The following is a 21,141-nucleotide window of genomic DNA, read 5'->3' as shown; positions in this document are numbered from 1 at the left end:
AGCCTGCATCTGTAGTGCTAATGGAGCCCATGTCTTTATAGGCAAGATGTTAGAATCAGGGATGGACCAGTAATTGTCTTCATCCTCGTTTGGACCACTTGACAAACCATCCAGGGGCTCGAATTGGAAGTTGAAATCTCCGCCAATAATTAATCCGCAATTTGGTGGTATTGTTGTTAGAAGGGTATTAAGCTGGGTTAGGGTTCAGGATTCTTGTCCTCGAGGCGTCGGGGTGAATATAAGTTAATAAGCATTATTTTTTGTTTTCCCTGAAATGTTAAAAGAACACAAAGGATATCGTGTGAGAAAGTCACAATGGATTTAGCCTCACAGCCTAAGTGGGCTCCCACCCATATGGACAGGCCACCTGAGGGTCTACCTCTTTCCTCGTGCGTCACTGGGATGGTAAAGACAGCGTATCCCTGCCTACTCAGTTCAGCTCTATACCATGTTTCCTGGAACGTGCAGATATCATGTTGTTCAATGAATAGAGCCTAATCAGGGTTCCCCAGTTTAGATTATATTCCTGCTATGTTCCAGGAAAGTATGTACATGCTCTGGGTGAGCTCAGTGACTGCCTTTATAGGTTGGGCTGAGTTGAGGCTGGCCTTGCTACACTCTATGTGTATGGCTTGAATTGTGTTTATGGTAGAAGAAGAACCGCTTCTGATTGGGGGTGAGGCTTCCCCCTCTTCTGGTTCATTAGAGTGCATGTCTTCGTGGGTTTTAGATTTTTTCTGCTGTCCCCTATAATCTCGGGTTGATACGTCTTCTATTAATCTGACGCTTGTGTCCGCCTCTGCGGGATGTATTTTGGTATTAAGAGTTTCTAAGTGATCTCCCCTTTGTGGTACTCTGCTTCCCATCTTAGTTCACGTAGCAGATTGTGCTCTATCTAACGTAGGGTCTGGCCATAATGATTGTCAGTCTACTGTCTCGAGGGAACTAAACCTATTGTTCACTGGGATAATACAAATTTGCGGGGTGGAATACTCCTGTAAAAGTGTGGGGGGTCGGTTATTCAAATTCTTTTCCCAATTCTGCACATGACCTCTTCTAAACTCATGTGAGTACCGTCGGGGGGGGTGGGGGTTGTAAAAATACCCTAGAGGAAGTAGATTGATACTACTTCCTGGTCTAACTGGATGGTGGCCTAAGAGATTGTTTACTATCCCCCAGCTCCTGAAATGTAAAATGACACTGTCCCCTAGAATGTCTTTTGATCTCCAGCCTACCCATCCCACCCTTCGAATCATAATAATTTCATTTATATCCCTATTGGTGAGTAGATTGTTACTAGTTAACCAGTGAGCACATTTGTTCTTCAGTTCATGATACGTTTCCCTTATGCCTTTCTTCCGTTCAGCGACTCCTGCTAAAATGACTGTATAGAGGATTGAAGCGGGAGAGATTAATTAATACATGGTTGGGCATGCTCTACCTCATATGAATGCACCACCTGTTTACTGTTTCGCCTGGCCCTTGCGCTATTTGGAGTATTCTCACAGGGTCCTACTACCACCAATCCCCCCCCCGATAGCTTTTTCCTTGTGGGCTCCAGGGTTAGGTGCCTGATCTCGATTGGTAAGGTCATTCTCCGGCTCTTTTGTGCCACTGTGCTGCTTTCCTTCATTCTCCTTATTTGATTGGGATATTTTGCTAGTGGCGAGCGAGTTCACTTCTATAGCTTGGGGGCCAGGTGTTGTATGTGCCAGAGTGTTATTTATGACCTTTTCTTTAAGGTTAACCTCAGCCCTGTCAGCCCACTGTTCTACTAGCTTTGCCAATTTGTCGGCCCGATCCCAGATATTTTTTAATTCTTCCCTCACTATGGTCCTTAGTTGAACCTGCATATCTACGAACATGTCCATAACCCAGGCTGGCTTTACCAAATCATCAGTGGATGGAGGACTGTGAGCGTTGGTCCTTATGGTATTGGGGGTGTCGGGGCTATTACTTTTTTGTTTGTTCTTCTTGTATTGCTAGCCTTAGTTTCCCCTTTCTTTGGGCGAGCCCCCCCGGGTGTGGTATATCTTCAAGGTTTTGCTCGAGACGGCTAGTAACATTTGGGGGTTTCCCTATCTCTAGACAGAGCGCTGTCTGATATTTCATAAGGGCTATTGGCGACGGCAAGGTTAGGTGTAAGTGATAAACGTCTTTCCGTAAGTTCTATTTCGTTTGCCACTACGCCTATGGCTCTCTGGAGCATTTTATCTATGGAAGTCTGTTTAATAGTAGATGCTGTCTGCAGTGGAACAACATTTGGTTTGGAAGCCCTGGCATGCCTTCCCATCTGCGGAGGAAACAGTTATTTGTCCAGGAGGGGATGGGGGCCCGTGATTCGTAGGTCACTAACCTTTGTGGATGGTTTAAGGTGGTGAGGTTCCCACGACGGTTTTTGCCCCTTGAAGGAACTAAGGGGGTTGTCCCAGCCCAGCCTCTTCCTGGCTTTGCCTGGGCGCAGCCCGGGTTGCGGCAGGGCTTCTCCGCTGATATCGCGCCTCCAGGCGCCGCGGTGACATCCCCAGCAAGCGTCAGGCAGTGCCGGGGGGATGTGGTCCGGGATGTAAACGCCGTTGCCCTCATGGCGGGAGTCTCCTGTAGTGCACCGGAGCCATTCCCCTCACGGCTGGATGTCCCGGCAGCAGTGTGAGGTAAGGTATAAGCAGCTAATGTGAGGCCGTTCCCCTCACGGCACTGGTCTCCCTTCAATAGTGCAAGTTTCAGTTTCTAAGCATTATTTTGAACAGCACATACAATTTCGCTTTTGGGGCATACACTGGAAAGGCTATCGTGGAGCTCCATCTCCTATTTACAGCACATCTTGGAGGTGGAGGAGAGTGGGGGTGGTCACATGGGCGTGGTTTTAACAGGTTGGTTGATAAATTCCCCATATTTGTGAGGTTGGTTTTTTGTGAAAAGACACTCTGAATTCAGTACGTTTCCTCATGATGTACTTTCATTAAAAAAGGGTAAATAGACACAATGTTTCATTTGTCTCATTTCACAAATAATACCGGTTTTTCCCATGAGCGTAGCATATCCTAAAAGGAACGGGGGATCCTTGGGACCTTCCTTTTAGACCTTTTTTAAACTCAAGACCTATGCTGAAGCACATATATTTCACCACATATTTTATTCATTAAATATTTATCTTCAGAGAAGCATGGAAACGTTTTAGAAGAAAGGCAAAAATGCACACACCTGAGACTGAGCCATGTTGAAATTCTGAATGAGGTGAGTGTAGCGCCCATTTGTAGCCATTAACTCCTTGTGCGTTCCGTTTTCAGTTATTCTGCCATCCTCCAGCAAAATGACTTTATCACAAAACTCTAGATACTGTGAAGGTACAGAAAACAATGGAAAAAATGTTTAGAAAAACACAGCACAAGAATCACAAGCAATGGCAAAGCCAGTAGGTTTGGCTATTGGCCGGAGGGGGTGTTTGGTAGTGGCTGATTAACTTTGAATGTGCTTTCTCCACCAGGTCTTAAAAGAAAATTTAACGATGGACTACAACAATATGTAAGCTGAAGCTGTGACCCATTTTGTATTACACAAGCGGATAGGCTGTTGTCAGACAAAGGTTTGGATGCTGCAATGTGAAGGAAGTACGATTAATAGCTCCACACTGATACTGTTCAATGTTTCCAATGTTCTCCGTTGCCTTCTTTTATCGGCTGTGTACAGTTACTTTAGCATGATAAAATGGAACTGGCATTTCAGGTCATGATACGAAACAACATGGTCAAAGGTAACATCTTAATATTCGGATTTGATGCTTCTTATCATGAGGGGCTTGTGCAGGTAAGAGCGGTGGGGTTGGGTGAGGGGGTGATTCAACAGACGACGAGGAGGGAAAATTAAATAAAAAATAAAATTTCCCTCATCGTCGTCTGTTGAGTCCCACCCAAACGCCCCACCACTCTCACCTGCAAGGGCCGCTCCTGAGAGTGATTGGGGTATAGCATATGTCTGTATGATAGGCTAAGATTAAAAACACAAGCATTGGAAATGCAATCGGGCTCGGATTTATTTCAGTTTGAGATAATGGCATTGTAAATGCCAATGTATTGTTGCTATGTGTTATGGAGTGTGTTCATGTGGTGTGTACTGCCAGTGATCTCCTTGTGAGTGTGAGAATATTGCACCGTTACTGCCTGTGATGTCCTTCTTGTGAGTGTGAGAAGCTTGCACCTCTGCTGCCTGTGGTCTCCTTGTGAGTGTAAGAAGCTTGCACTGCTGCTGCCTGTGATGTCGTTCTTGTGAGTGTGAGAAGCTTGCACCGCTGCTGCTCGTGATGTCCTTCTTGTGAGTGGGAGAAGCTTGCACCTCAGCTGCCTGTGGTCTCCTTGTGAGTGTAAGAAGCTTGCACAGCTGCTGCCTGTGATGTCCTTCGTGTGAGTGTGAGAAGCTTGCACCGCTGCTGCCTGTGAGTATGAGAAGATTGCATTGTGCATCTCTGTGTTGTGCCTGTTCTTTGTAAGGGACTCTTGCTCTGTTGCTGCTGCTGCCTTGGCACAGTACCTGCTGTGAGTGTGTAAGGGAAGCTTGCACCACTGCTGCTTGTGATGTCGTTCTTGCGAGTGTGAGAAGCTTGCACCTCTGCTGCCTGTGGTCTCCTTGTGAGTGTAAGAAGCTTGCACTGCTGCTGCCTGTGATGTCATTCTTGTGAGTGTGAGAAGCTTGCACCGCTGCTGCTTGTGATGTCCTTCTTGTGAGTGGGAGAAGCTTGCACCTCAGCTGCCTGTGGTCTCCTTGTGAGTGTAAGAAGCTTGCACAGCTGCTGCCTGTGATGTCCTTCTTGTGAGTGTGAGAAGCTTGCACCGCTGCTGCCTGTGAGTATGAGAAGATTGCATTGTACATCTCTGTGCTGTTCCTGTTCTTTGTAAGGGACTCTTGCTCTGTTGCTGCTGCTGTCTCGGCACAGTACCTGCTGTGAGTGTGTAAGGGAAGCTTGCACCACTGCTGCTTGTGATGTCCTTCTTGCGAGTGTGAGAAGCTTGCACCTCTGCTGCCTGTGGTCTCCTTGTGAGTGTAAGAAGCTTGCACTGCTGCTGCCTGTGATGTCGTTCTTGTGAGTGTGAGAAGCTTGCACCGCTGCTGCTTGTGATGTCCTTCTTGTGAGTGGGAGAAGCTTGCACCTCAGCTGCCTGTGGTCTCCTTGTGAGCGTAAGAAGCTTGCACAGCTGCTGCCTGTGATGTCCTTCTTGTGAGTGTGAGAAGCTTGCACCGCTGCTGCCTGTGAGTATGAGGAGATTGCATTGTGCATCTCTGTGCTGTGCCTGTTCTTTGTAAGGGACTCTTGCTCTGTTGCTGCTGCTGCCTTGGCACAGTACCTGCTGTGAGGGTGTGAGGGAAGCTTGCACCACTGCTGCTTGTGATGTCGTTCTTGCCAGTGTGAGAAGCTTGCACCTCTGCTGCCTGTGGTCTCCTTGTGAGTGTAAGAAGCTTGCACTGCTGCTGCCTGTGATGTAGTTCTTGTGAGTGTGAGAAGCTTGCACCGCTGCTGCTTGTGATGTCCTTCTTGTGAGTGGGAGAAGCTTGCACCTCAGCTGCCTGTGGTCTCCTTGTGAGTGTAAGAAGCTTGCACAGCTGCTGCCTGTGATGTCCTTCTTGTGAGTGTGAGAAGCTTGCACCTCTGCTGCCTGTGGTCTCCTTGTGAGTGTAAGAAGCTTGCACAGCTGCTGCCTGTGATGTCCTTCTTGTGAGGTCTCGCAGTTGTGAGAGTTTGAGCTATTGGCATTTTAAATGCCAGTGCCTTTTATTTATGTATTGGTTTTTGAAACATAAATAAAAGGCATTGTCATTTACAATGCCAATATCTTAAACTCTTGCAAATGCAAGACCTATTGCATTGCAAATGCTTGATGGTACTGGTGGCACTGGTAATACCGGTAGCGGTAGTATTGGTGGTGGTGGTACTGGCAGTGGTAGTATATGTGGTGGAGGTACTGGTAGTGTTAGAATTGGTGGTGGTGGTACTGGTAGCAGTAGTACTGGTGGTGGTGGTACTGCTGGCTGTAGTACTGGGAGTGGTAGTACTGGTGGTGGTGGTACTGGTGGTGGTAGTAATGGTGGTGGTGGTGGTACTGGTAGTGGTAGTACTGGTGGTGGTGGTACTGGTGGTGGTGGCACTGGTAGTACTGGTGGCTGTAGTACTGGCAATGGTAGTACTGGTGGTGGTAGTACTTGTAGTGGTAGTACTGGTGGTGGTAGTACTGGTGGTGGTAGTACTGGTGGTGGTGGTGGTACTGGTAGTGTTAGTACTGGTGGTGCTGGTGGTGGTGGTACTGGTAGAGGTAGTACTGGTAGTGGTAGTACTGGTGGTGGTATTACTGGTGGTGGTGATACTGGTAGTATTGGTCGTGGTGGTGGTACCGGTAGTGGTAGTATTGGTGGTGGTGGTAGTGGTAGTATTGGTGGTGGTGGTGGTACTGGTAGTGGTAGTATTGGTGGTGGTGGTGGTACTGGTAGCGGTAGTACTGGTGGTGGTGGTACTCATAGCAGTAGCATTGGTGGTGGTGGTACTGCTGGCCGTAGTACTGGTAGTGGTAGTACTGGTGGTGGTGGTACTGGTGGTGGTAGTACTGGTGGTGTTAGTGGTATTGGTAGTGGTAGTACTGGTAGTGGTAGTACTGGTGGTCGTGGTACTGGTAGTACTGGGGGTGGTGGTAGTGGTAGTACTGGTGGCTGTAGTACTGGTAGTACTGGTGGTGGTGGTGGTACTGGTAGTGGTAGTACTGGTGGTGGTGGTGGTGGTACTGGTAGTACTGGTGGTGGTAGTACTGGTGGTGGTAGTACTGGTGGTGGTGGTGGTAGTGGTAGTACTGGTGGCTGTATTAGTGGTAGTACTGGTGGCTGTAGTAGTGGTAGTACTGGTGGTGGTTTTACTGATGGTGGTAGTACTGGTAGTACTGGTGGTGGTGGTGGTACTGGTAGTGGTAGTACTGGTGGTGGTGGTACTGGTAGTACTGGTGGTGGTGGTACTGGTAGTGGTAGTAGTGGTAGTACTGGAGGTGGTGGTACTGGTAGTGGTAATACTGGTGGGGGTAGTACTGGTGGTGGTAGTACTGGTAGTGGTGGTACTGGTGGTACTGGTAGCGGTAGTACTGGTGGTGGTGGTACTGGTAGCAGTAGCATTGGTGGTGGTGGTACTGCTGGCCGTAGTACTGGTAGTGGTAGTACTGGTGGTGGTGGTACTGGTAGTGGTAGTACTGGTGGTGGTAGTGGTACTGGTAGTGGTAGTACTGATAGTGGTAGTACTGGTGGCCGTGGTACTGGTAGTACTGGTGGTGGTGGTAGTGGTAGTAGTGGTGGCTGTAGTACTGGTAGTACTGGTGGTGGTGGTGGTACTGGTAGTGGTAGTACTGGTGGTGGTGGTGGTACTGGTAGTGGTAGTACTGGTAGTGGTAGTACTGGTGGTCGTGGTACTGGTAGTACTGGTGGTGGTAGTGGTAGTACAGGTGGCTGTAGTACTGGTAGTACTGGTGGTGGTGGTGGTACTGGTAGTGGCAGTACTGGTGGTGGTGGTGGTACTGGTAGTACTGGTGTTGGTAGTACTGGTGGTGGTGGTACTGGTGGTGGTGGTAGTGGTACTGGTAGTACTGGTAGTGGTAGTACTGGTAGTGGTAGTACTGGTGGTGGTGGTGGTGGTGGTACTGGTAGTACTGGTGGTGGTGGTAGTGGTGGTGGTGGTGGTAGTGGTAGTACTGGTGGCTGTAGTAGTGGTATTACTGGTGGCTGTAGTAGTGGTAGTACTGGTGGTGGTAGTACTGGTAGTACTGATGGTGGTAGTACTGGTAGTAGTGGTGGTGGTTGTGGTACTGGTAGTACTGGTAGTGGTAGTACTGGTAGTGGTAGTACTGGTGGTGGTGGTACTGGTAGTACTGGTGGTGGTGGTAGTACTGGTGGTGGTGGTAGTGGTAGTACTGGTGGCTGTAGTAGTGGTAGTACTGGTGGCTGTAGTAGTGGTAGTACTGGTGGTGGTAGTACTGGTAGTACTGATGGTGGTAGTACTGGTAGTAATGGTGGTGGTGGTGGTACTGGTAGTGGTAGTACTGGTGGTGGTGGTAGTGGTAGTACTGGTGGTGGTGGTACTGGTAGTACTGGTGGTGGTGGTACTGGTAGTGGTAGTAGTGGTAGTACTGGAGGTGGTGGTACTGGTAGTGGTATTACTGGTGGTGGTAGTACTGGTGGTGGTAGCACTGGTGGTGGTGGTACTGGTGGTGGTGGCACTGGTAGTACTGGTGGCTGTAGTACTGGCAATGGTAGTACTGGTGGTGGTAGTACTTGTAGTGGTAGTACTGGTGGTGGTAGTACTGGTGGTGGTAGTACTGGTGGTGGTGGTGGTGGTGATGGTACTGGTAGTGTTAGTACTGGTGGTGCTGGTGGTGGTGGTACTGGTAGTGGTAGTAACAGTAGTGGTAGTACTGGTGGTGGTAGTACTGGTGGTGGTGATACTGGTAGTATTGGTGGTGGTGGTGGTACTGGTAGTACTAGTGGTGGTGGTACTGGTAGCAGTAGCATTGGTGGTGGTGGTACTGCTGGCCGTAGTACTGGTAGTGGTAGTACTGGTGGTGGTGGTACTGGTGGTGGTAGTACTGATGGTGGTAGTGGTACTGGTAGTGGTAGTACTGGTAGTGGTAGTACAGGTGGTCGTGGTACTGGTAGTACTGGTGGTGGTGGTAGAGGTAGTATTGGTGGCTGTAGTACTGGTAGTACTGGTGGTGGTGGTGGTAGTGGTAGTACTGGTGGTGGTGGTGGTACTGGTAGTACTGGTGTTGGTAGTACTGGTGGTGGTGGTACTGGTGGTGGTGGTAGTGGTACTGGTAGTACTAGTACTGGTAGTACTGGTAGTGGTAGTACTGGTAGTAGTAGTACTGGTGGTGGTGATACTGGTAGTACTGGTGGTGGTGGTAGTGGTGGTGGTAGTGGTAGTACTGGTGGCTGTAGTAGTGGTAGTACTGGTGGCTGTAGTAGTGGTAGTACTGGTGGTGGTAGTACTGGTAGTACTGATAATGGTAGTACTGGTAGTAGTGATGGTGGTTGTGGTACTGGTAGTACTGGTAGTGGTATTACTGGTAGTGGTAGTACTGGTGGTGGTGGTACTGTTAGTACTGGTGGTGGTGGTACTACTGGTGGTGGTGGTAGTGGTAGTACTGGTGGCTGTATTAGTGGTAGTACTGGTGGCTGTAGTAGTGGTAGTACTGGTGGTGGCAGTACTGGTAGTACTGATGGTGGTAGTACTGGTAGTACTGGTGGTGGTGGTGGTGGTACTGGTAGTGGTAGTACTGGTGGTGGTAGTACTGGTGGTGGTAGTGGTACTGGTAGTGGTAGTACTGGTAGTGGTAGTACTGGTGGTCGTGGTACTGGTAGTACTGGTGGTGGTGGTAGTGGTAGTACTGGTGGCTGTAGTATTGGTAGTGCTGGTGGTGGTGGTGGTGGTAGTGGTAGTACTGGTGGTGGTGGTGGTACTGGTAGTACTGGTGTTGGTAGTACTGGTGGTGGTGGTACTGGTGGTGGTGGTAGTGGTACTGGTAGTACTGGTAGTGGTAGTACTGGTAGTGGTAGTACTGGTGGTAGTAAGCCCAATCTTATGTTGGCTGAAATGTTGGTTAAACAATGAAATCCCATTAACACATGCCCTACTGAAAGAAGCTTTACAGTTAGATGGGAGATTTAAGGTACCGTGGATTAAGTATATAAAGGACAGCTTAACGGCAATTGGCCGACATGATCTGTTTTATGCCCCAAACAGAATTAGAAAATCTGATGTGAACCTGGTCAAGAATGCCTTAGTTTTGTTAAGATGTACTGACAGAGAAGAGGTTGAGATACAGAAGGTCAGTATTAGGAAACATCTATTGTTAAAAACATGCTTGCAAATAGAACCTTACCTGACATGGCCTATGTCTAGCTATGATCGGTTTCTGTTAATAAGGTTCCGTTTTGACCTCTATCACCTCCTTCTGGCATTCCCAAGTGGCGCCCAGCGGGGCGAAGTGTTGCCAGCTTGTGGCTGCGACGGAAAGTCTCCTCAAGATCTGGCACACTTCCTTTTTATTTGCCCTTATTACTCCACTCCACGGAAATTATACCTTAAACCGTGCCTTAAAAAAATTAGTTTTACACAAATTAAACCCGCACTTTATTACTTACAACTACTGAATATTGACTGTACCTTGTTTATTTGTAATTTTTAAAAAAAAGCCATCTGCTTTAGGAAAAGCATGGATGGCTAACCATGCTGAAAAATTTGTGCTGGTGCTTTTTAAGTCTACAGATATTTATATTTTTAACCATATATTGCCCATGCTTTTATTGCCTGATATTGTACTGTTTACTGTGTCTTTTTTTTTGCCTCTGAAAATGAATTGTATGTAATCGTTTTTAACTGTGTATTTTTGATGTTTTAAAATGAACTTTTATGATTGTAAAATCTACAATCGAATAAAGATTTTGATACTGATACTAGTACTGGTGGTGATGGTACTGGTAGTACTGGTGGTGGTGGTAGTGGTGGTGGTAGTGGTAGTACTGGTGGCTGTAGTAGTGGTAGTACTGGTGGCTGTAGTAGTGGTAGTACTGGTGGTGGTAGTACTGGTAGTACTGGTGGTGGTAGTACTGGTAGTACTGATAATGGTAGTACTGGTAGTAGTGATGGTGGTTGTGGTACTGGTAGTACTGGTAGTGGTATTACTGGTAGTGGTAGTACTGGTGGTGGTGGTACTGGTAGTACTGGTGGTGGTGGTACTACTGGTGGTGGTGGTAGTGGTAGTACTGGTGGCTGTATTAGTGGTAGTACTGGTGGCTGTAGTAGTGGTAGTACTGGTGGTGGCAGTACTTGTAGTACTGATGGTGGTAGTACTGGTAGTACTGGTGGTGGTGGTGGTACTGGTAGTGGTAGTACTGGTGGTGGTGGTACTGGTAGTGGTAGTACTGGTGGTGGTGGTACTGGTAGTACTGGTGGTGGTGGTACTGGTGGTGGTAGTACTGGTGGTGGTAGTGGTATTGGTAGTGGTAGTACTGGTAGTGGTAGTACTGGTGGTCGTGGTACTGGTAGTACTGGTGGTAGTGGTAGTACTGGTGACTGTAGTACTTGTAGTACTGGTGGTGGTGGTGGTACTGGTAGTGGTAGTACTGGTGGTGGTGGTACTGGTAGTACTGGTGGTGGTAGTACACGATGTCATCTGACACTCTTTGTAGTGGCATGGTTGTGTCAATGCGCAATTGATGTGTTGTACCCAAAGTACGTGTTGCTATTAAAGAGAAATACATATCAGATCAGCGCTTCAAAGGAAATAAGCAAACACCATGTCCTTCTAATCGGGAACACTTCCTTGCAAACACACAGTTTTTCAGAGCAATTATAAATCACATAAAAGTTCAATACAATAGACGTCCACATTTTTCAGCCCCAAAAACGCTGCAAACGAACGCGCGCCCTATACATGCAATGCAGAATGGTGAACGCGCTCCCACCATCTGGATTGCATTAGAAGGGCGCCCTGACAGCTCCTAATTAAAATTAATGGACTGCCGTGCGCGAAACCGCACAGAAAATGCCAAAAATGGCGGACGAACATTACATATGCCCTATCACATGAAGACTACTAAAAAAACAGCACCGCGAGGACCAATCAACATTCAGATTATAAAATAAAGCACTGCAAATGCACGAGCAAAGAAGAATTTTTCCAGCATGAGCCAGAAACCCGCTACAATACGGCTCGCAGCTCCTCCCCACTTCTGACGAAGTGGTGACGTCGCCGAGCCCGTAAAAAGCACTAAACCAGCAGTAAAAGTCGTATTGTGCTAGCGTTTTCCTGGGTTTATATATTCGTGAAAAAATAACAATGATAAATAATGGTTTTTATGTTGGATCCAATATGTAAATGATGAGTAAATATGATTACAGTTGAAACAAGTTTCCAATCAGGTGTAGAAGTATGTTTAATAATATTTTGTAGTTAGCCACATTTGTATGAAAACACCACATTGGTTAACATGGATGCTACTTTGATGCTGTTCTCTCATGCACTCCTGTGTTTACCCCTCCCATCTTGGTCGTCTGAGCATCTTCTCTCCACACAATCTCTGCAGAAGTGAAGACAATGAACACATAGTGGTTGTACAGTAAGAAAAGGACTACTTGAGGTCCCTTCACAAGAACCTCAAGGGAATAAAAATAAGACAATCACCATACCACATATAAAGAGCAGGTGTGACAAAATACAATTTGGTTAAATAGGTAGCAACATCAAGCTAAAAAACTACATTGCTCAGCCCCCTCAAACTAAACTATATGCAATTAATATGTTATCTAGATATGCGACCTGTCCACTCCCAGTTGGTGCAAAATTTGCAGTAAAGTGCTAAAGATATTGATAAGAAGCATCCAATCCGAATATTAAGATGTTACCTTTGACCACGTTGTTTAGTATCATGACCTGAAATGCCACTTCCATTTTATCTAGCGTAAAGTGCTAAAGTAACTGTACGCAGCCGATAAAAGAAGGAAATGGAGAACAGCGTCAGTGTGGAGCTATTATTCGTACTTCCTTCACTTTGCAGCATCTAAACCTTTGTCTGACAACAGACTATCAGCTTTTGTAATACATTTTGTGAAGGCCACTTTCACCCAGGGATATTCACCTTTTAAACAGGAGAGTAAGACGTGGTGGAAGGTTCTGGTGGCATTCTGATAAAAAAAGTTGCATAAAACAACCTTACGTTCCGTCAACAGCTTGAGGCAAGTTGATACAATATGAGTCAGGCTTTCCATGTGTAGACGGCAGAGCCTGCATTTAGAACACAAAGGTTTTATGGACCATTCTGGCAGGCAATCAATAGTTTGACACAGGCCGAAACGCACATGAAGCATGTTGGCAATGACTGTCCACAAATGATTTTTTTTCTAAAATCCCTCTTATCCCTATTCAATGAGATCTTCTTTATTTGCTTGTTTAAAGATAATTTAAGGAGGGCATGCAGGAGTGGTGATCCCCTTAGCTCTTTTGCCTCAAGGACATTCATGGTCAGATCATTCGAAAGCCTGCGATCAGCTATTTGTTTTTGGTAATGCAGTTTCAATTTCTTCCCATATCACACCACGCAGTGTTGACTGATCAGACAGCCTTAGTAGTGACATATGCTTAAGGAGAGAGCAGTACTGTACTAACACTTGGTTTAACAGAACAAATTCCAGCCACAATTGGGTCGGAGTGGTGCTTTGCAGTAGGTGGAAAATAATGCAAAATGCTTTGCTTTTAGCAGAATTAAAAAAGGCCCCAATCTTTCCCAGTACAGCCACTGTGCCAAAGCTGATTGTTGGAATACGTTTGGCTTTTAACACTGCAAGAACAGGCACCAGGGTGGGGCTTTGAAATTTGCGGTGTAATGATTGAAATGCTGCAATTAAGGAGGTGGTCTTTGGCTTTAATTAATTTAGATAAATAGAAAAAAAAGATGTTCATGCAGCTTAACGCCGAAATATTTATGACAAGTACCTCTAGAGACCAACAGCCCACCCAGGAGCCAACTTCCTTTCTTCCTGACCTTCCTTCCAAACACCATGATCTGAGTTTTTGTGAGGTTCACCACCATTTCATATTTGGAACAATAAGCATTGAGATTGTTTCAGACCCTCTGAAGCCCGATGTTTGTCAAGTTCATGAGAACTCCATCATCAGTGTGCTGTAATGAGGTCACCTGACCATGTCCAAGCCTTGGTGGAAGGGATTTAGCTGTGTCAAGGAATGCACTTAGCTCCCGTATAAATAAATTGAAAAGCATCGGGGCCAGAACGCACCCTTGTTTCAAGCCCACATTGGCTTCTATTTGGATGGCTAAGCCATTGTTAGTACTGAGTTTGACCACTGCCCAATTATCTGAGTACAGAAGTCAGATGGCACTTAATAGTTTTACAGGAATGTTCCGACTGGCCAGCTTTCCCATAAGAGGTTACGATGCTTTGGAGAAGTCCACAAAGCAGAAATATATATGTTGTTTTCTATTGATGGTATATTTCTCGGCAATCATCGAGAGCGCTGCTAAGTTATCTGTGGTACTAGATTTATCTGTGAAAACAGTTTAATTAAGAGTGATCAATTTATCTCTTTCTGCTCAAGCTTCCAGCCCTGCTAGTAGTAAGCTAGCAAAGATTTTTGAGCCTAAGTTGAAAAGTGCAATCATGCGATAGCTGTCGGGGGACGCATACTAGCCATTCTTATATATATAGGTTTGAAAATAGATCCACCACATGATTATGGAACTACCTTCACCGTTAGATAGAAATTGAATAAGGAATACGAAGAAATGAGGAATGAAGACATGCATACCAAAAGTCATGGTCTTATTTATAGATAACTGTAGGAAGCTCATTTGGTCCGGGTGCACTGTTCCCTCTGCCTTTCTCAACTTGTTCTTTAATTTTGCTCAGAGAGAAGAATAGGGATATTGTGCAATGGTTCTTGTGCGATAGAAGGGAATTTAGGTTCTTGCTTATGTATAAAGATTCGATATGCCTCAACCATGATTCTTCAGTGACATCAATGCCTTCAGAGGTGGTCTTTTTGATCATGTGACGGCAAACAAACATTGGCAAAGCCAATAGCTCATACCACAAAAAGTACCTAGGGGTCAAAGCATATCTGTCGCTCAACTGTGGGTACAGACCCCAACACCAAACATGTAGTAATACAGTGGGAACAATCGATGTGACTAGGTGTAACAATTCTTGAGTTAAGACTCGAGAGCAAAGGGAAAAATTCCCATCAGAAACCACACTGTACCGCCCTCTTTCGCATCATTTGGGTACTCCTTGCTCAGGAGGCAAAGTGAAACGGTCTGTCAATGTTACCATGACCGTATATAAATGTGCATAGAGTGTAACAATGGAGGGAGGTTATCAAGAATTTCTTAGTGTAAATGTGGCTGCTGAAAAAGCAGTGTGAAGGTAAGTGAAAAGTGAGGGAAACTAAAATTGGATAGGCTGAGTAGATGTCGATAGTTTATTGTTATCTCCCAGTCTCCCAAATTTTTTAAAACAAAGTGCAGACACAGATTTAACATAATATCTGTGGTTAGTAGTGGTCAACATGTTTCAGCATATCAATGAAAGAATTTCAATGCATTCATCAGGACCCGTTGAGAATTAACTACTGCTTTTATAAGTGAGAATTAAAACAATATCACCTGCAACATTCGAGTTGTATGTTCAACCACATACTACTACCGCATCATGTTGGTAATCCGACAGCCACAGGAACAACATGTAAGACAAACGATAAATGATAACATTATGTCACGTTCAAAGAATGGTGTCCCTATTGGTTTCATACATCCATTCATTTCCCAATATGTTTAAATCATATTGTTTCCAAATATATATTAATTATAACCACTCACCCATTAGCTGTGGTTGCTGCGCTTCACCCCACCTGGCTACAGCTCAGGTTAAGAGGAGCACCGCTCTAAATCAAAAGAATATGAAAGGAAAAATGACAATCATGGCTCTTCGTTAGTAAATATAAGCCTGAAGGCTGTGTTTATTATCAAATCCGGTTTAAAATGCCAGTCATAAGATAGCTCGTGGTTTTATATTTTGTGTTAAACACTAGAGACTACTATAAATTTTGTCTCAAAAAGCGCTATATACACGTAAGCTATCTCACAGCGTGTCAGAAGTGAAACGCTACCGTCGTCTATCAGTTTTCGGCGTCACTCACCTATCCGTCGGTGTCTCCCGGCAGTCATCCGAACTGTCTGGGGGGCACCGAACGGCGGTAGAGCGCCATCAATAATAGAGTTCATGACGTCAAAGGCGCAACTAACAGGTGTGACGGGAAATGTAGTTTTTAATCTCGTTCCTGTAGTCTTTATTAGTAAGCTTCGCAACACCCAGGTCTACTCTTGAATAATAGAGTTCCTGACGTCAAAAGCGCGACTAACAGATATGACGGGAAATGTAGTTTTTAGTCTCGTTCCTGTAATCTTTATTAGTACGCTTCGCAACACCCAGGTATACTCTTAGTCCAAATTGTATAGGAAGTCTGGTTTCTTTCAGGATAAGATTAAGACCTCATTTCACGACATGAATATACAGCCATAGCCGCCACAGATATAGTAGAAGATTTGTAACCTATCGTTTCGACAAAATTCTCTTGGCGTCACAACTCATTACGTCAATCAGGTGACTGACGAGCATGCCGGGAAATGTAGTTTCCTAAAATCCTGTGCTTGTAGTTTATCAGAATGTAAATAACAAAGGACGATCTCACTCTTTCAGCTCTCATCAACGACGGTAAAGTTCAATGTAATCTACAGCTATTATTGTGGCTATGTTAATATGTGAATCGTGTCATATGACTCCCATGTAAGCCCCATAGTTATATTCTTAGAAGAAGTACTGGTATTTTGTTTTATGCGGATAGTCCAGAGATGTAACTAGTTTTTTTAATCTTTTGGGACCGATATTATAATTTTTAATTTTTAATTGCCACGAGCACTAGTGATTCAGAACAACCATCAGAGTGACAGCCAAGGTATTGGCTCATTGAGCCCTTCTTTGTCACTATTAAGCTTGTAGACCCACTTCTGTTCGATTCTGAACAGAAACCGGCCCACATCTGAGCACAAATCAGGTATTAAATGCTGTTCAAGCACTGTCCAGTGTAGATCATTGGGACCATGTCCAACCTCTAGGAAATGGGCAGTCAAGAGAGTTGCTTGTTTCCGACAATGTACCGTGCTCTTGTGTTCTTGTATCCTTATCCGAACTTTCCTCGTTGTCATGCCCACATAGTGTTTTTGACATGGGCAGGTTATTAAGTAGATTAGGTTTTGCTATTGCAGTTTGTGAACCTGCGTTGCTCCCACAGTCTACTTGTGCCTATGTCCACAGTTGTTGATTTGCAAGTTTGGGGGCACACCGAACAGGTCCCACAAGGATGGTGACCTTGTACTGGTGGTAGATCCCATAGGGTACCCACCTGTCTGGGTCCTTTGTTCTTCGGACGTGTGTGGACCAGTTGATCTTTTAAACTCTGTCCTCTTTTGAACGCAAACAGGGGTAAGGGAATCTCATCACCTCCTGTGTTCAATATAGACCAATGTCTTCTGTCGATTTTTTTAACTTGGTTTGATCTCGTGTTGAAAGTGTTCACAAAGGTGATACGATTGGTTTTCTCCTTAGGAGGTTGTATTTCCAGAAGGGACTCTTGGGAGTCATATGACTCGAATCACATATTAACATAGCCACAACAATAGCTGTAGATTACATTGAACTTTACCGTCGTTGATGAGAGCTGAAAGAGTGAGAACGTCCTTTGTTATTTACATTCTGATAAACTACAAGCACGGGATTTTAGGAAACTACATTTCGCGGCATGCTCGTCAGTCACCTGATTGACGTAATGAGTTGTGACGCCAAGAGAATTTTGTCGATACGATAGGTTACAAACCTTCTACTATACCTGTGGCGGCTATGGCTGTGTATTCATGTCGTGAAATCAATCAATCAATCATAGCATTTGTATAGCGCACTACTCACCCGGGAGGGTCTCAAGGAGCTTGGGGGAAGGGGGCAGCTACTGCTCGAACAGCCAGGTCTTGAGTTGTCTCCTGAAGGCGAGATGGTCCTGGGTCAGCCGAAGGTGGATGGGGAGGAGTTCCATGTCTTGGCCGCCAGGTAGGAGAAGGATCTTCCTCCGGCGGTGGCTCTTCGGATGCGTGGTACGGCGGCGAGGGCGAGGCTAGTGGATTGTAGCTGGCGGGTGGGCGTGTAGAAGGTCAGACGGTCGTTGAGCTACTTGGGGCCCAGGTCGTGGAGAGACTTGTGTGCATGGGTGAGGAGCCTGAACATGATTCTCTTATTGACGGGGAGCCAGTGCAGGTCCCTCAGGTGGCCGGAGATGTGGCTGCGTCGGGGGATGTCCAGGATGAGTCGGGCGGAGGCGTTCCGGATGCGTTGGAGTCTTTTCTGTAGCTTGGCTGTGGTGCCGGCGTAGAGGGTGTTTCCGTAGTCCAGTCGGCTGGTGACGAGTGCCTGGGTGACCGTCTTCCTGGTTTCGGTCGGGATCCATCGGAAGATCTTGCGGAGCATGCGTAGGGTGTGAAAGCATGATGAGGAGACGTTGACTTGTCTGGTCATCGAGAGGGAGGAGTCCAGGATGAAGCCCAGGTTGCGTGCGTGGTCTGTTGGCTTGGGAGTGGTGCCCAGGGCGGGGGGCCACCAGGAGTCATCCCAGGTGGAGGGTGATGATCCCAGGATGAGGACTTCCGTCTTGTCTGAGTTCAGTTTCAGGCAGCTGTTCTTCATCCACTCGGCGACGTCTTTCATCCCTTCGTGTAGGTTGTTTCTGGCGGTGTCGGGGTCTCTGGTGAGGGAGAGGATCAGCTGGGTGTCGTCGGCGTAGGAGATGATGTTGAGGTTGTGTTGGCGTGCGATGGCTGCAAGAGGTCTCATGTAGACGTTGAAGAGGGTGGGGCTGAGTGATGATCCTTGCGGTATGCCGCAGATGACTTCGGTGGCCTCGGATCGAAACGGGGGGAGGCGGACTCTCTGTGTTCTTCCGGCGAGGAACGAGATGATCCACTCCAGTGCCTTCTCTTGGATGCCGATGTTGCTGAGGCGTTGAACTAGGGTGCGGTGGCAGACAGTGTCGAACGCTGCAGAGAGGTCCAGGGGGATGAGTGCAGCTGTTTCTCCGTTGTCGAGCAGGGCTCGGATGTCGTCGGTGGCTGCGATGAGGGCGGTCTCGGTGCTATGGTTGGCTCTGAAACCGGACTGCGCGGGGTCGAGGGATCCGTTCGTCTCGAGGAAGGCGGCAAGCTGACTGTTGACGATCTTCTCGAGGACTTTAGCAGGAAAAGGGAGGAGCGAGATGGGGCGGAAGTTCTTGAGGTCGGTGGGGTCCGCTGTTGGTTTCTTCAATAGGGTGCTGAGCTCGGCGTGCTTCCAGCTCTCCGGGAAGGTGGCGGTGTTGAAGGAGGTGTTGATGATGTTCCGGAGTTGGGGTGCGATGGTGGATTCGGCCTTGTTGAAGACGTGGTGGGGGCAGGGGTCGGTTGGTGATCCGGAGTGGATGGTGTTCATCGTGCGGGCTGTGTCTTCGGTGGTCACCGTGGTCCAGGTGCGGAGGGTGGCGTGGGGGGCGTTGGTTCGACGGTTGGGTGAGTGGATGGCTTGCCGAAACTGTTGTGGATGTCGGCGATCTTGCGGTGGAAGAACGAGGCGAGGGAGTCGCAGAGATCTTGTGAAGGAGTGATGTCGTTGTTGCCGGTGCTGGGGTTGGAGAACTCCTTGACGATACTGAAGAGTTCCTTGCTGTCGTGGGCGTTGTTGTCCAGCCGTTCCTTCTGTAATTTCTTTTTGGTGGTGCGGATAAGCTGGTGGTGCTTGCGGGTGGCGTGTTTGAGGGCGGTCATGTTGTCTGTGGTCTGGTCCCGGAGCCAGGCTTTCTCGAGGGTGCGGCAGTTCTTCTTGGAGTCCTTGAGTTCTTCGGTGAACCAGGAGGCCTTCTTGCTTCTGGGTCTGCTGGGAGGGTTCTTCAGTGGTGCGAGGTCGTCGGCGCAGGCGGTCAGCCACTGCGTGAAGTTGCGGGCTGCTTCGTTGGGGTCCGTTGTGCTGGCGGGTGGGTTCCAGCTGAGGGAGGTGGTGAGCTGGTCAGCGGTGATCTTGCTCCTGCTTCTGTGAGGGACCTGTTGCGGGTGGTGGTGAGTCGTGGTTCTTCTGAAGCTGAAGTGGACGCAGCTGTGGTCAGTCCAGTGGAGTCCGGAGGAGTGGCTGAAGGTGATGTGCTTGCTGGATGAGAAGACGGGATCAAGCGTGTGGCCGGCGTAGTGGGTGGGGGTGTGGACCAGTTGCTTGAGTCCGAGGTTGGCGAGGTTGTCCAGCAGGGCGGCGGTGTTGCGGTCCTTCTTGTTCTCCAGGTGGAAGTTGAGGTCCCCTAGAAGGATGTAGTCGGCGGAGGGGAGGGCGTGCGGGCTGATGAAGTCCGCGATGTCTTCGCTGAATTGTGTGCGTGGTCTCGGGGGTCTGTAGACGAGGGTGCCTCTGAGGGTCGTCTTTGGGTTGGTGTGTATCTGGAAGAGGAGGTGCTCGGCGGCGGCGAAGGTGTCGTTGGAGTCGGTTGTGATGCGGATGGTGTTCTTGTGGACGATGAGGTCTTAATCTTATCCTGAAAGAAACCAGACTTCCTATACAATTTGGACTAGAGTATACCTGGGTGTTGCGAAGCGTACTAATAAAGATTACAGGAACGAGACTAAAAACTACATTTCCCGTCATATCTGTTAGTCGCGCTTTTGACGTCAGGAACTCTATTATTCAAGAGTAGACCCGGGTGTTGCGAAGCTTACTAATAAAGACTACAGGAACGAGATTAAAAACTACATTTCCCGTCACACCTGTTAGTCGCGCCTTTGACGTCATGAACTCTATTATTGATGGCGCTCTACCGCCGTTCGGTGCCCCCCTAGACAGTTCGGATGACTGCCGGGAGACACCGACGGATAGGTGAGTGACGCCGAAAACTGATAGACGACGGTAGCATTTCACTTCTGACACGCTGTGAGATAGCTTAGGTGTGTATAGCGCTTTTTGAGACAAAATTTATAGTAGTCTCTAGTGTTTAACACAAAATATAAAACCACGAGCTACATTATGACTGGCATTTTAAACCGGATTTGATAATAAACACAGCCTTCAGGCTTATATTTACTAACGAAGAGCCATGATTGTCATTTTTCCTTTCATATTCTTTTGATTTAGAGCGGTGCTCCTCTTAACCTGAGCTGTAGCCAGGTGGGGTGAAGCGCAGCAACCACAGCTAATGGGTGAGTGGTTATAATTAATATATATTTGTAAACGATATGATTTAAACATATTGGGAAATGAATGGATGTATGAAACCAATAGGGACACCATTCTTTGAACGTGACATAATGTTATCATTTATCGTTTGTCTTACATGTTCTTCCTGTGGCTGTCGGATTACCAACATGATGCGGTAGTAGTATGTGGTTGTACATACAACTCGAATGTTGCAGGTGATATCGTTTTATTTCTCACTTATAAAAGCAGTAGTTAATTCTCAACGGGTCCTGATGAATGCATTGAAATTCTTTCATTGATAT

The 21,141-nt window shown here is 47.0% G+C and overlaps 1 protein-coding gene across 2 annotated transcripts in view; it reads right to left on the bottom strand.

Annotated features, from left to right (window-relative positions):
• The window catches only part of ABCC12 (ATP binding cassette subfamily C member 12), a 1,077,363-nt gene that overhangs the window by 363,260 nt on the left and 692,962 nt on the right, over nucleotides 1-21,141 (bottom strand). For both annotated transcript variants that reach the window (XM_078670535.1, XM_078670536.1), the window contains one exon: nucleotides 3,205-3,339. In XM_078670535.1, the coding sequence (XP_078526661.1) occupies nucleotides 3,205-3,339 (135 nt within the window). The remainder of the gene's footprint in view (nucleotides 1-3,204; nucleotides 3,340-21,141) is intronic.

This window comes from Lissotriton helveticus, chromosome 12, assembly GCF_964261635.1.
Source record: "Lissotriton helveticus chromosome 12, aLisHel1.1, whole genome shotgun sequence".
NCBI lineage: Eukaryota > Metazoa > Chordata > Amphibia > Caudata > Salamandridae > Lissotriton > Lissotriton helveticus.
Note: the sequence above shows the minus strand (reverse complement) of the source record. Positions and strands in the feature narration are given on the sequence as shown.